Here is a 15,770-nt window from a genome sequence, read left to right on the forward strand (position 1 = left end):
TTTAGAAAAGTAGGCTCTACCAGTGGCTCCCAAACATATATACATACAGTTGAAGTCGGAAGTTTACATACACTTAGGTTGGAGTCTTTAAAACTAGTTTTTCAACCACTCCACAAATTTCTTGTTAACAAACTATAGTTTTGGCAAGTCGGTTAGGACATCTACTTTGTGCATGACACAAGTAATTTTTCCAACAAATGTTTACAGACAGATTATTTCACTTATAATTCACTGTATCACAATTCCAGTGGGTCAGAAGTTTACATACACTAAGTTGACTGCCTTTAAACAGCTTGGAAAATTCCAGAAAATTATGTCATTGCTTTAGAAGCTTCTGATAGGCTAATTCACATCATTTCAGTCAATTGGAGGTGTACCTGTGGATGTATTTCAAGGCCTACCTTCAAACTCAGTGCCTCTTTGCTTGACATCATGGGAAAATTAAAAGAAATAAGCCAAGACCTCAGAAAGAAAAATGTAGACCTCCACAAGTCTGGTTCATCCTTGGGAGCAATTTCCAAATGCCTGAAGGTACCTGTAACGGCAGTCCTCCTCCTCTTCATCTGAAGAGGAGGAGTATTGAGGGAACCAAGGCGCAGCGTAGTGAAATGACATATTTTATTAACGAAAACACGAACTTGACTAAACTAACAAAAACAACAAACTGTGTAGACAGACCTAGACGACGAACTTACATAAAACAAGAAGAACGCACGAATAGGAAACATAGACTACACAAACCGAAACAAACCGTAAACAGTCCCGCGTGGTGTACAGACACAGACACGGAAGACAACCACCCACAAACAAACACTGTGAACAGCCTACCTAAATATGACTCTCAATTAGAGGAACGCCAAACACCTGCCTCCAATTGAGAGCCATACCAGGCAACCCTAAACCAACATAGAAACAGATAACATAGAATGCCCACCCAAACTCACGTCCTGACCAACTAACACACAAAACTAAACAGAAAACAGGTCAGGAACGTGACATAACCCCCCCCTCAAGATGCGTACTCCGAACGCATCACCAAAAAGTCCAGGGGAGGGTCTGGGTGGGCATCTGACCACGGTGGTGGCTTAGGCTCCGGGCGTGGTTCCCACCCCACCATAATCAATCCCCGCTTCCTTAGCCTCCCCACAATGACCACCCTCCAAATAACCCCACCTAAATTTAGGGGCAACACCAGAATCAAGGACAGCTCTGGGACAAGGTAGCTCAGGACATAGGGATAGCTCAGGACAGAGGGAGAGCTTAGGAGAGAGAGGTAGCTCAGGAGAGAGAGGTAGCTCAGGATAGAGGGGCAACTCCGGACTGAAGGGCAGCTCCGGACAGAGAGACAGCTCTGGACTGAGGGGCAGTTCAGGATTACTAGCCGCTTCTGGCTGAGAGACAGCTCATGGCAGACTGACGGCTCTGGACGCTCATGGCAGGCTGACGGCTCTGGACGCTCATGGCAGGCTGACGGCTCTGGACGCTCATGGCAGGCTGACGGCTCTGGACGCTCATGGCAGGCTGACGGCTCTGGACGCTCATGGCAGGCTGACGGCTCTGGACGCTCATGGCAGGCTGACGGCTCTGGACGCTCATGGCTCTCTGACGGCTCTGGCTGCTCATGGCTCTCTGACGGCTCTGGCTGCTCATGGCTCGCTGACGGCTCTGGCAGATCCTGTCTGGCTGGCGGCTCTGGCAGATCCTGTCTGGCTGGCGGCTCTGGCAGATCCTGTCTGATTGGCGGCTCTGGCAGATCCTGTCTGATTGGCGGCTCTGGCAGATCCTGTCTGACGGGCGGCTCTGGCAGATCCTGTCTGACGGGCGGCTCTAGCGGCTCCTGTCTGGCGGGCGGCTCTAGCGGCTCCTGTCTGGCGGACGGCTCTAGCGGCTCCTGTCTGGCGGACGGCTCTAGCGGCTCCTGTCTGGCGGACGGCTCTGTAGGCTCATGGCAGACGGGCGGCTTTGCAGGCTCATTGCAGACGGATGGCTCAGACGGCGCTGGGGAGACGGATGGCTCAGATGGCGCTGGGGAGACGGATGGCTCAGATGGCGCTGGGGAGACGGATGGCTCAGATGGCGCTGGTGAGACGGATGGCTCAGATGGCGCTGGGGAGACGGATGGCTCTGGCCGGATAATGCGCACTGTAGACCTGGTGCGTGGTGCCGGAACTGGAGGCACCGGGCTAAGGACACGCACCTTCATACTAGTGCGGGGAGCAGGGACAGGGCACACTGGACTCTCAAAGCCCACTCTATACCTGGTGCGAGGTACCGGCACTGGTGACACCGGGCTGAGGGCAAGCACATCAGGATTAGTAGGGGGAGAAGAAACAGTGTGTACAGGGCTCTGGAGATGCACAGGAGGCTTAGTGCGTGGTGCCGGAACTGGAGGCACCGAACTGGATACACGCACTACAGGGAGAGTGCGTGGAGGAGGAACAGGGCTCAGGAGACGCACTGGTAGCCTAGTGCGTAGTGTAGGCACTGTAGGTACTAGGCTGGGGCGGGGAGGTGGCGCCGGAAATACCGGACCGTGCAGGCGTACTGGCTCTCTTGAGCATTGAGCCTGCCCAACCTTACCTGGTTGAATGCTCCCGGTTGCCCGACCAGTGCGGGGAGGTGGAATAACCCGCACCGGGCTATGTAGGCGAACCGGGGAAACCATGCGTAAGGCAGGTGCCATGTATGCCGGCCCGAGGAGACGCACTGGAGACCAGACGCGTTGAGCCGGCCTCATGACACCTGGCTCAATACCCAATCTAGCCCTACCAGTGCGGGGAGGTGGAATAACCCGCACTGGGCTATGCACTCGTACAGGAGACACCGTGCGCTCTACTGCGTAACACGGCGCCTGCCCGTACTCCCGCTCTCCACGGTAAGCCTGGGAAGTGGGCGCAGGTCTCCTACCTGCCCTTGGCCCACAACCCCTTAGCCCCCCCCCAAGAAATTTTTGGGAGTTACTCACGGGCTTTTCGGGCTTCCGTGCAAGACGCGTTCCCTCATAACTCCCGGTAGCCTCTGCTCTCTTTTCCTCCACTCTCCGAGCTGCCTCCAGCTGTTCCCATGGACGGTGATTCACTTTAGCCCATGGTCCTTCTCCGTTAAATATTTGCTCCCAACTCCACAAGTCCTGTATACGTCCCCGTTGCTCCAAATTACGCTGCTTGGTTCTGGATTGGTGGGTGGTTCTGTAACGGCTGTCGCTCTCCTCATCCTCGGATGAGGTGAGGAGAGAAGGATCCTCAGACCAAAACGCAGGCTCAGGGAAATAAGCCATCTTTATTATAAATATTGATGGCACACGAAACGAAACAAAACACTTTCCAAACTACAAAATAACAAAACGACGTTGACGCAACCTGAACATAAACTTACATAACTAAACATAAACTTACGTACAGGAAAACAGACGACATCGAAACGAAACAAACAAACGCTACAGTCCCATGTGGTACGAACAGACATACGGACACAGGAGACAATCACCCACAAACAAACACTGTGAACAGCCTACCTAAATATGACTCTCAATTAGAGGAACGCCAAACACCTGCCTCCAATTGAGAGCCATACCAGGCAACCCTAAACCAACATAGAAACAGATAACATAGAATGCCCACCCAACCTCACGTCCTGACCAACTAACACACAAAAACTAACATAAATAGGTCAGGAACGTGACAGTACCACGTTCATCTGTACAAACAATAGTACGCAAGTATAAACACCATGGGACCACGCAGCTGTCATACCCCTCAGGAAGGAGACGCATTCTGTCTCATAGAGATGGACGTACTTTGGTGCGAAAAGTGCAAATCAATCCCAGAACAACAGCAAAGGACCTTGTGAAGATGCTGGAGGAAACAGGTACAAAAGTATCTATATCCACACTAAAATGAGTCCTATATCGACATAACCTGAAAGGCCGCTCAGCAAGGAAGAAGCCACTGCTCCAAAACCGGCATAAAAAAGTCAGACTACAGTTTGCAACTGCACATGGGGACAAAGATTGTACTTTTGGGAAAATGTCCTCTGATCTGATGAAACAAAAATAGAACTGTTTGACCATAATAACCATTGTTATGTTTGGAGGAAAAAGGGGGAGGCTTGCAAGCCGAAGAACACCATCCCAACCGTGAAGCACGGGGGTGGCAGCATCATGTTGTGGGGGTGCTTTGCTGCAGGAGGGACTGGTGCACTTCACAAAATAGATGGCATCAGGAGGCAGGAAAAGTATGTGGATATATTGAAGCAACATCTCAAGACATCAGTCAGGAAGTTAAAGTTTGGTCGCACATGGGACTTCCAAATGAAAAATGACCCCAAACATACTTACAAAGTTGTGGCTAAATGGCTTAAAAAACTTGGGACTCTACTGAACTTGTTCTTAAAATGCACGATTTGGACTTGACTCGAGCCTCGAACCATTCTACTTGGGAGTCGTATTGAGACTTGGACCTTGTGACTTGAGACTTGCTTGTGACTCGAATAACAGTGACTTGGTCCCACCTCTGCTAAACCAAAACAGCCTGTCTTGGCTCAAATTGTCTTGGCTCCCGTGGTGTGAAAAGGGATGCTTTGTTCTGAGCATCACAGATAGTGGTTTCCTTGTATCTACATGGTAGGAGTAATAACATGTCATATTTCATGTTATGGGGCAATGTAAGTTGGGCTAATCTACAGACTATGTAGTAAAAGGAGTGGCTGGCCTGAAAAATATGGGGGGACAGATATGAGATGAGCTTCAGGGCCTTGTCCAATGCAAAGGGGGTCCAATTCCAATTAACCTGTATAGGCCTTTTCCCAGCTATTACCAATATCTAATCTATCACACAGAGACAGTAATTATAGCAGGTATAAAGAGTTCAAAAAACGACTTTACCATATTTACAAAAAAGGGATGCAGTGCCATCACAGCCTTTCTATTTTCTATTTGGTCGAAATAAATAAAGGTTCTCTGACGCCATCTACTGGAGAGGTGCATCCACTACAAAGGTTACACTTCCGTTTTTCAGCGAAGGACGTGTACACAAATGGATGATGCTGAGGAGCCCGACGCAGCATCCACTTGACCCTCTGTGTTGAATTGTTTGTGTATTTTTGTTGCCTTTTAAGTACATTTCCCTGCAAAAGCAACCGTGCGGCTGTAACAATGTCGATGTCAACATTTCAAAAGGTTACGCTCGTGTCTTGTCTCGTGCTCTGCGTTGCTCTTCTGCTTCCGAAAATGCTGCTAGGCGGAGGGAAGAAGGCACAGACCGAGGGTAAGGTTTACGCTCTAAAAATGTTAAATATCTTTATTATTCTAGCTAACTATTATAGATTCGTACGTAGGCTTACCTTTCCTTGCAAGTAACACATTTTCTTTTTACTGCGCATCGTCGTTTATTTCTGGTTATCTTTGAACAATACCAGCTACATCCCTACAGAGGGCGCTGTCATCACCGGGGAGGAGTGGTGGGTCAGTTGTTTGTTCACCCGCAACAGCCTGACTTTATGTGAAAAAGTTCAAATCTGAGTCCCGCACCCGACCCTAACACGCAAATATAGAAATTGCGCAACAGGCTACTGTCAAAGACGGGGGGACGATTTTTTAACTGGGTGCAGGGTTTTTTTGTTGCCAGATTTAGATATGTTTCTGCCTATAATTTCCGACATTCTGGTAGGCTATTTGTTAGTCAACTTGTCTATAAATTAGGTAGAAGAGAAGCTGCATGTAGGCTGTCATTATGTTGCCCTAAAATACTAAATAACCCATTGCTCACCAGAATAATGTCATAAATCGATAGAATGAATGCTTCAATCTAGTTGACATTGGTAAAGTGTTCTCTGTCATCTTTCACGGAGCAAAGACGTTTAGGGACCGGGGAGAAAATGCAATAACTCGGGACAAAAAATTCTGTGCAAAATTTCCAAATTACATCAGTTTGACCAGTTGTAAGGAAATATAAACCTTTGGTTGAAATACTATCAGCTTTTATGATGCTGATAAAGATAGATACCATCTGTAGAGGTGCTAACTGAGCATTCACATTCTCTCAAGATGCTGAAATAAAGAAATCATATTTTTCCACTCCTGTTCCCAAGTAAACATTTTGTTTACATTTGGTGTACTATTTTACTGCGAGAAATGCTTAATTCTGCAGGAGTTAATATAAAAGCTATGTGAGAGGTTATAGGTTTACAGTCAGTGTACAGATTTCAGTTTCCATTTAACCCATCTGAACAGTAGGCTTCCCTTGACGTGCCATAGGCCTATTTGAAGTCCCCATCTTGTGACTGTCGAATTTGTGTAGCGCCTCACAATCATCACACATAACATAGCCGGCACTGCTCTCGTCCTCTTCTTCCACCTCACCAAATCTTTCCCAAACATTAGCCTACTTTTCTGGCCCTCCCTTCTCTTTATTTTCAACTCTCCATTTTGCAGCTTTTCTCTTATTGAATTAAACTCCGGACACGGTTCTTTTTGCCTCCGTGGATTGACGTCAACTTTTTCTGCCTGTTCCCAAAAGCATTTGGCGATTGGCATGTCGGCTATTTGACTCATGTACAGTTCAGCCCTAAAGTTTAGGCTTATGCACTAATGCCATATCGTCTAAAATAACCTCAATGTAGCCTAAAGATATAAATTGCACAATTATAATAAATTTATGGATTTATTAAGGTATTGTCTCTTTATTCAACCCGCCCACCCTTCATCCAACACAATATTTAATTACCGTAAACCCATCCACCCAGCATTAGCAAGGCTACCACAGCAGGGCTACCTTATCACAACAGCGTAAGTCCAACTCACCGTCGCAACAAAGTTGTTATTCCAGTGTATCCACAGTGTTAATTCCAGTATATCACAGTATCGGGTTCATCTACCACATTTGCTTTGCAGGTTCAGGACGGTTTCCTCCCATGGTGCACCGGCAGATGGCCCCGGACAGTCAGGGCCAGAGGGCTGCTGGGTCCACCAGGGCACACAACACCGAGGCTATCGCCAGGGCTAAGGGGGGTGGGGGCACAGGGGTAGGGACCGGGGGCAAGTCCAACCTGGCAGGGCAGATCATCCCCATCTACGGCTTTGCGATCCTTCTTTACATCCTCTACATCCTGTTTAAGGTGCAATGTTGTGGGGTTGACATAGGATACATACATACATACAGACAATAGGGATGATCATTTTAAAGAATGTGTGTGTTCCAGTACTCTCCAGTACTCTCATGAAAATTATTTAGAGTACAGGCATGTTAGCGTTTTAAAATGTGCAACGGGGCTGTAGACAAAAAGTTTGCATGCGAAAATGTATCGAATACAAACCTTGAATCAAGTAGTCTGGCCCAGCCCTAACATGCGTACACATGCACATACTAGGAAGACACGCATGGAAACAGTCCATTGTATCCTATTCTCACAAACGGTCCAAATCAAATGCCCATTTATAATCTGCGTGTTGTATGTTTAAATCCTTAAATCCTATTGTTGTAGAATGTTTTTTTCTCTTCTCAAAAGATAACCTCAAAGGGGAAGTGCGCCGTACCTGCTGAACCCAGATTTCCCTCAGTGAGAGCAGAGAACCGGAAGAGAAAGATCAGTGAGTTACAAACTGTAATCTCACGATTCTTAAATCATTCCTCTTTAAGAATCAGTTAGATTGATAATTCTATACAAAGAAACAGCATCAGTCATTTAAATAGTTTCATACAGTCGTGGCCAAAAGTTTTGAGAATGACACAAATATTAATTTTCAAAGTCTGCTGCCTCAGTTTGTATGATGGCAATTTGCATATACTCCAGAATGTTATGAAGAGTGATGAGAAGAATTGCAATTAATTGCAAAGTCCCTCTTTGCCATGCAAATGAACTGAATCCCCCAAAAAACATTTCCACTGCATTTCAGCCCTGCCACAAAAGGACCAGCTGACATCATGTCAGGGATTCTATCGTTAACACAGGTGTGAGTGTTGACGAGGACAAGGCTGGAGATCACTCTGTCATGCTGATTGAGTTTGAATAACAGACTGGAAGCTTCAAAAGGAAGGTGGTGCTTGGAATCATTGTTCTTCCTCTGTCAACCATGGCTACCTGCAAGGAAACACGTGCCGTCATCATTGCTTTGCACAAAAATGGCTTCACAGGCAAGGATATTGCTGCCAGTAAGATTGCACCTAAATCAACCATTTATTGGATCATCAAGAACTTCAAGGAGAGCGGTTCAATTGTTGTGAAGGCTTCAGGGCGCACAAGAAAGTCCAGCAAGCGCCAGGACCTTCTCCTAAAGTTGATTCAGCTGCGGGATCGGGGCACCACCAGTACAGAGCTTGCTCAGGAATGGCAGCAGGCAGGTGTGAGTGCATCTGCGCGCACAGTGAGTCGAAGACTTTTGGAGGATGGCCTGGTGTCAAGAAGGGCAGCAAAGAAGCCACTTCTCTCCAGGAAAAACATCAGGGACAGACTGATATTCTGCAAAAGGTACATGGATTGGACTGCTGAGGACTGGGGTAAAGTCATTTTCTCTGATGAATCCCCTTTCCGATTGTTTGGGGCATCTGGAAAAAAGCTTGTCCGGAGAAGACAAGGTGAGCGCTACCATCAGTCCTGTGTCATGCCAACAGTAAACCATCTTGAGACCATTCATGTGTGGGGTTGCTTCTCAGCCAAGGGAGTGGGCTCACTCACAATTTTGCCTAAGAACACAGCCATGAATAAAGGATGGTACCAGCACATCCTCCGAGAGCAACTTCTCCCAACCATCCAGGAACAGTTTGGTGACGAACAATGCCTTTTCCAGCATGATGGAGCACCTTGCCATAAGGCAAAAGTGATAACTAAGTGGCTCGGGGAACAAAACATTGATATTTTGGGTCCATGGCCAGGAAACTCCCCAGACCTTAATCCCATTGAGAACTTGTGGTCAATCCTCAAGAGGCGGATGACAAACAAAAATCCTCAAATTCTGACAAACTCCAAGCATTTATTTATGCAAGAATGGGCTGCCATCAGTCAGGATGTGGCCCAGAAGTTAATTGACAGCGTGCCAGGGCGGATTGCAGAGGTCTTGAAAAAGAAGGGTCAACACTGCAAATATTGACTCTTTGCATCAACTTCATGTAATTGTCAATAAAAGCCTTTGACACTTATGAAATGCTTGTAATTATACTTCAGTATTCCATAGTAACATCTGACAAAAATATCTAAAGACACTGAAGCAGCAAACTTTATGGAAATTAATATTTGTGTCATTCTCAAAACTTTTGGCCACGACTGTACAATCAAATAGTTTAGCTTCACTTCAGACAATGCCATCCTGAAAAGTATTAACCGACCCTCTCTCCTCCTCTCTAGCGGACTTTGAGCTGACTCAGCTGCAGGATAAGCTGAGGGAGACAGAGATGGTGATGGAGAGGATTGTGTCCAAAGCCAGCCACAGTCCTGAAAGGTTTGTTGTTTACCCGGCCAAAGTCTTGCTCCTCGGACATCTCTCATTTATTCTCGTTTCAGTCTCTCTTTGCATACCAAAACACATATATTCAACTTTTAAAAAATTATTCTGGGTCTCTTTCCCACTTTACACCATTTTTGCCGGCCAAAATATTGGATTAAAAAAAGTTTAAAAAATCTGGAATAAAATGTTATTGAATACAATCTGAATTGAACAATGTATTTACATTGCTATTAATGTGTGTACTTAACTGTTATTGCATGTCCTATTGATTGAATTAGCATACCTGTAATAAATTCTAATGGGTAGACCATAAGCCATGGGTTCCCAAACTCTTTTGGCCCACGACCCCATTTCCATAACCACATAAAAAAAAAAAAAAGAACAGCTAATGTTTACTTTTATTTGGGGCTATGGCAGTCAATTGAAAAACATTTTAACAGTATTTCTGATTGTCTTCTCAACTCACAAACACATACGTTTAATGTGGGGCTCCCATGGAATCAGTTTATAGTCAATATAGCCACTCAGCAACATAATGAACATCCCCTGTGCCATTTCATGCTCAGGACTCGTGAGACAGAACAAATTGTCCTTGTGAAAAGCATCCACCGACATGTATAGCAAACAAAAGTCAATGCATGGGCATCTTGGCCCTTAGAGCTAACGTCCATTTGGTGAGCATAAGCTGGGGAGTTTGAGTCGTTCAGTCAGAGTTTCCTCTTCATTGCTAGCAATAGCATAACTTATTTGTTTAACAGTGTTACAGTGCATTGAGAAAGTATTCAGAACCCTCAACATTTTTCCACATTTTGTTGTTACAGCCTTATTCTAAAAGTGATTAAGTATATACATTTTCCTCAATCTACACACAATACCCCATAATGGCAAAGCAAAAGCAGGTATTTTTTTGTGTGCAAATTTATACAAAATAAAAAACTGAAATATTATATTTACATAAGTATTCAGACCCTTTACTCAGTACTTTGTTGAAGCGACTTTAGCAGCAATTACAGCCTCGAGTCTTCTTGAGTATGACACTACAAGCTTGGCACACCTGTATTTGGGGAGTTTCTCCCATTCTTCTCTGCAGATCCTCTCACGCTCTGTCAGGTTGGATGGTGAGCGTAGCTGCACAGCTATTTTTAGGTCTCTCCAGAGATGTTCGATTGGGTTCAAGTCCGGGCTCTGGCTTGGCCACTCAAGGACATTCAGAGACTTGTCACGAAGCCACTCCTGCGTTGTCTTGGCTGTGTGCTTAGGGTTGTTGTCCTGTTGGAAGGTGAACCTTCGCCCCAGTCTGAGGTCCTGAGCGCTCTGGACCAGGTTTTTATCAAGGATATTTCTGTACTTTGCTCTGTTCATCTTTCCCTCAATCCTGACTAGTCTCCCAGTCCCGGCCACTGAAAAACATCCCCACAGCATGATGCTGCCACCACCATGCTTCACCGTATGGATGGTGCAAAGTTTCCTCCAGACGTGACGCTTGGCATTCGGGCCAAAGAGTTAAATCTTGGTTTCATCAGACCAGATAATCTTGTTTCTCATGGTGAGAGTCTTTGGGTGCCTTTTGGCAAACTCCAAGTGGGCTGTCATGTGGATTTTACTGAGGAGTGGCTCCGTCTGGCCACTACCATAAAGGCCTGATTGGTGGAGGGCTGCAGAGATGGTTGTGCTTCTGGAAGGTTCTTCCATCTCCACAGAGGAACTCTGGAGCTCTGTCAGAGTGACCATCGGGTTCTTGGTCACCTCCCTGACCAAGGCCCTTCTTCCCCGATTGCTCACTTTGGCTGGGTGGCCAGCTCTAGGAAGGGTCTTGGTGGTTCCAAACTTCTTCCATTTAAGAATGATGGAGGCCACTGTGTTCTTGGGGACTTTCAATGCTGCAGATTTTTTTTGGTACCCTTCCCCAGATCTGTGCCTCGGCACAATCCTGTCTCGAGGCTCTACGGACAATTCCTTCGACCTCATGGCTTGGTTTTTGCTCTGACATGCACTATCAACTGTTGGACCTTATATAGACAGGTATGTGCCTTTCCAAATCATGTCCAATCAATTGAATTTACCACAGGTGGACTCCAATCAAGTTGTAGAAACATCTCAAGAATGATCAATAGAAACGGGATGCACCTGAGCTCAATTTCAAGTCTCATAGCAAATGGTCTGAATACTTATGTAAATAAGGGATCTGTTTTATTTTAATAAATTAGCAACATTTTCTAAAAACATGTTTTCACTTTGTCATTATGGGGTATTGTGTGTAGATTGATGAGGAAAAACAATTAATTCATTTTAGAATAAGGCTTTAACGTAAAAAATGTGGAAAAAGTCAAGGGGTCTGAATATTTTCCGAATGCACTGTATCTGACAAAGGTATTGATGCGAGTTTCTGTGCCTCTGTCTCACCATACATTGTTTTCACCTTATCAATTGCAGCCGGTAATATCAAAGTCTCTGCAATAGTGTGTGGTTTCATATCGTAATGGGCCTAGCCATTCACTGTGTGAATGATTCAAGTGCGGCCTTTTCCCATGATCTTTTAGATTAGATATATATTTTTTTATTATGTATTTTTTAAGGTTAACCACATTACAATGATTTTGAGATAAAGACAATATTATAAAGGTGTGTGTATATATATTATTATATATACACTGCTCAAAAAAATAAAGGGAACACTTAAACAACCCAATGTAACTCCAAGTCAATCACACTTCTGTGAAATCAAACTGTCCACTTAGGAAGCAACACTGATTGACAATACATTTCACATGCTGTTGTGCAAATGGAATAGACAAAAGGTGGAAATTATAGGCAATTAGCAAGACACCCCCAATAAAGGAATGGTTCTGCAGGTGGTGACAACAGACCACTTCTCAGTTCCTATGCTTCCTGGCTGATGTTTTGGTCACTTTTGAATGCTGGCGGTGCTTTCACTCTAGTGGTAGCATGAGACGGAGTCTACAACCCACACCAGTGGCTCAGGTAGTGCAGTTCATCCAGGATGGCACATCAATGCGAGCTGTGGCAAAAAGGTTTGCTGTGTCTGTCAGCGTAGTGTCCAGAGCATGGAGGCGCTACCAGGAGACAGGCCAGTACATCAGGAGACGTGGAGGAGGCCGTAGGAGGGCAACAACCCAGCAGCAGGACCGCTACCTCCGCCTTTGTGCAAGGAGGTGCACTGCCAGAGCCATGCAAAATGACATCCAGCAGGCCACAAATGTGCATGTGTCAGCATATGGTCTCACAAGGGGTCTGAGGATCTCATCTCGGTACCTAATGGCAGTCAGGCTACCTCTGGCGAGCACATGGAGGGCTGTGCGGCCCCACAAAGAAATGCCACCCCACACCATGACTGACCCACCGCCAAACCGGTCATGCTGGAGGATGTTGCAGGCAGCAGAAAGTTCTCCACGGCGTCTCCAGACTCTGTCACATGTGCTCATGTGCTCAGTGTGAACCTGCTTTCATCTGTGAAGAGCACAGGGCGCCAGTGGCGAATTTGCCAATCTTGGTGTTCTCTGGCAAATGCCAAACGTCCTGCACGGTGTTGGGCTGTAAGCACAACCCCCACCTGTGGACGTCGGGCCCTCATACCACCCTCATGGAGTCTGTTTCTGACCGTTTGAGCAGACACATGCACATTTGTGGCCTGCTGGAGGTCATTTTGCAGGGCTCTGGCAGTGCACCTCCTTGCACAAAGGCGGAGGTAGCGGTCCTGCTGCTGGGTTGTTGCCCTCCTACGGCCTCCTCCACGTCTCCTGATGTACTGGCCTGTCTCCTGGTAGCGCCTCCATGCTCTGGACACTACGCTGACAGACACAGCAAACCTTTTTGCCACAGCTCGCATTGATGTGCCATCCTGGATGAACTGCACTACCTGAGCCACTTGTGTGGGTTGTAGACTCCGTCTCATGCTACCACTAGAGTGAAAGCACCGCCAGCATTCAAAAGTGACCAAAACATCAGCCAGGAAGCATAGGAACTGAGAAGTGGTCCGTGGTCACCACCTGCAGAACCATTCCTTTATTGGGGGCGTCTTGCTAATTGCCTATAATTTCCACCTTTTGTCTATTCCATTTGCACAACAGCATGTGAAATTTATTGTCAATCAGTGTTGCTTCCTAAGTGGACAGTTTGATTTCACAGAAGTGTGATTGACTTGGAGTTACATTGTGTTGTTTAAGTGTTCCCTTTATTTTTTTGAGCAGTGTATATCAACAACAAAAATGTGTTAATCTTTTTTTTCCTCTGAATTTTGGAAATTCTCCCACAACCCCATTTTCATATCAGGCGCGACCCCTAGTTTGGGAATCGCTGCCTTTAGCATACTTACCTATGCTTCTGCTGCTCTCTCTGCAGGGTGACAGGGGTGAGTGCCGACCAGGAGGAGAGACTGCTTCTCCAGCTGAGAGAGATCACACGGGTGATGCAGGAGGGCCGCCTGGTGGAGGGGGTCGCCCCCGCAGAGATGGGGGCACAACACTGGGAAGGTAGACTGGGATTGAAACCCTTTCTAAGCCTTTTTCTGTACCACCCCACACCACTGTGGGCATTCTTCTAAACAACATGTCATTTGTGCTTCTTTAATGGAAGTCAAACTTTGGCTCTTTTATGACATCATTCAAGACTTGTCTGAATATGTTATCTACATTCAACAATACAGAGATATACAAGATTTTGGTGTAACATACAGTAAGTAGGGTTTAATGCCTCTGAGGGCTGTATGGAAATGTAATGATATACTGTTTATGTATCCATGGTTGAATTAGGTTTCCCAGAGGATCCCCATCCATGCTGGGAAGAGCCCTTCTGTGGATACGACCATACCCAGGCGACCAGCACCGAAGAGCAGCCAGAGAGGACCGACGAGTGTGGGGCTGACCAGGAGGGTGGGGCTTACCAGGAGGAGAGTGGGGCTTACCAGGAGGGTGGGGCTTACCAAGAGGAGAGTGGGGCTTACCAGGAGGAGAGTGGGGCTTACCAGGAGGAGTGTGGGGCTGACCAGGAGGGTGGGGCTTACCAGGAGGAGAGTGGGGCTTACCAGGAGGAGAGTGGGGCTTACCAGAAGGAGAGTGGGGCTTACCAGAAGGAGGGTGGGGACTATCCGGAGGCAGGTAGGGCTGACCAGGATAAGGGTGGGTCTGACCAGGAAGAGGGTTTGCCAAACGAGGAGGAGAGTGGGGTTGACCAGGAAGAAGGCAGGGCTGACCAGAAAGAAGTTGGGCTTAACCAGGAAGAGAGCGTAGTTGACCAGGAGGTGGTTGGGGTTGACCAGGAAGAGGGCAGGGCTGACCAGAAAGAAGGTGGGCTTGACCAGGAAGAAAGCGTAGTTGACCAGGAGGTGGTTAGGGTTGACCAAGAAGAGGGCAGGGCTGACCAGGAGGAGGGTGCGGCTGAGGATGATGTAGGTGTAGCTGAGGCAGGGGCTGATTTGAATACTGATGAGGGAGATGCTGATTTGGCCACTGGGAATGAGGAATGTGGGGCTAAGTGTGATGTGGGTGGGACTGAGGTGGAGAAAGAAGGAATGGACAGGGAGGAGGGTGGGGCCAATGACAAGCTGGATCTGGCTGATGAAGACAGGGGTGGTGCAGAGGAGGAGCAAGGGAAGGAGCTTGAGTTTACACTGAAGATGCCCACCATGTTGGAGCGAGAGGAAAAGGACGGTGTTAACCTGTCAACGGAGATGTCAACTAGCCGTTCTCGTGTTAGAAGGAAAAGGAACAAGAAGCAGAAGAAATGACCAAAAGGAAACAGTTGATTGACTTCCCCTAAATTCCTTCCTATAATTGGGAAAGTAGAGTGCGCCCCACAAACTTGAGTCTGGCTATGCCCGTCTAGCAACATTTCTTCCTAGCCTACAAACAGGATGGGCCATAGCATGAAGGTTAGCAGTAGCCAGTCTATAAACATAGGATCAAAAAGCTCCACCCGAGAAAGATGGTATCTCTTCCTCTCTTCCTAAGTGACAGTCTGAAGCAGAAGTCATACCCACAGTATTGTACCAATGCCTTGTTCAGATGTCCACTATCGCATAATAGCTTTGGCACAATGCACATTACAGTGAACTGAATGATTTGGAAGGCACTGTGCTACTGTCTTGATTCACATCTGGGCTTGAGAGGATGCTTTTTGTCCTCTTAGTGCAATAAACCATAATTAGAATACATGGGAATGATCTTATTTCATGGGTATAAGTTATTGAAAAAGCATTCACTTTTATACACTATTTATTTATTCACTACTGATTACTATATACCTGTATGTCAGCGTTACAAAAAAAGTAACTACTGTGGAATCTCATAAATAAAATATTCTGGTTTGACAACAACCA

At 46.5% G+C, this 15,770-nt stretch overlaps 1 protein-coding gene across 1 annotated transcript; it reads left to right on the forward strand.

The window, feature by feature from the left end:
• Positions 1-5,020: 5,020 nt before the first annotated feature.
• LOC139584000 (protein RIC-3-like) lies at positions 5,021-15,767 on the forward strand. Its single transcript, XM_071415507.1, has 6 exons — positions 5,021-5,264; positions 6,890-7,113; positions 7,504-7,585; positions 9,337-9,430; positions 13,796-13,926; positions 14,206-15,767. Exons 1-6 carry the CDS (start codon positions 5,153-5,155, stop codon positions 15,177-15,179), a joined length of 1,617 nt encoding a protein of 538 aa, XP_071271608.1. The 5' UTR covers positions 5,021-5,152; the 3' UTR covers positions 15,180-15,767.
• The last annotated feature ends 3 nt before the right edge of the window (positions 15,768-15,770 follow it).

Source organism: Salvelinus alpinus, chromosome 9 (genome assembly GCF_045679555.1).
Source record: "Salvelinus alpinus chromosome 9, SLU_Salpinus.1, whole genome shotgun sequence".
Taxonomy (NCBI): domain Eukaryota; kingdom Metazoa; phylum Chordata; class Actinopteri; order Salmoniformes; family Salmonidae; genus Salvelinus; species Salvelinus alpinus.

What these genes read in the sequence shown, in the direction of transcription:
- LOC139584000 (XM_071415507.1), top strand. Translation starts at nt 5,153, where the DNA reads ATGTCGATGTCAACATTTCAAAAGGTTACGCTCGTGTCTTGTCTCGTG. An exon ending in GAAGAAGGCACAGACCGAGG is followed by an intron (nt 5,265 to 6,889) that starts GTAAGGTTTACG and finishes TTTGCTTTGCAG; the next exon opens with GTTCAGGACGGTTTCCTCCC. An exon ending in GAACCGGAAGAGAAAGATCA is followed by an intron (nt 7,586 to 9,336) that starts GTGAGTTACAAA and finishes CCTCCTCTCTAG; the next exon opens with CGGACTTTGAGCTGACTCAG.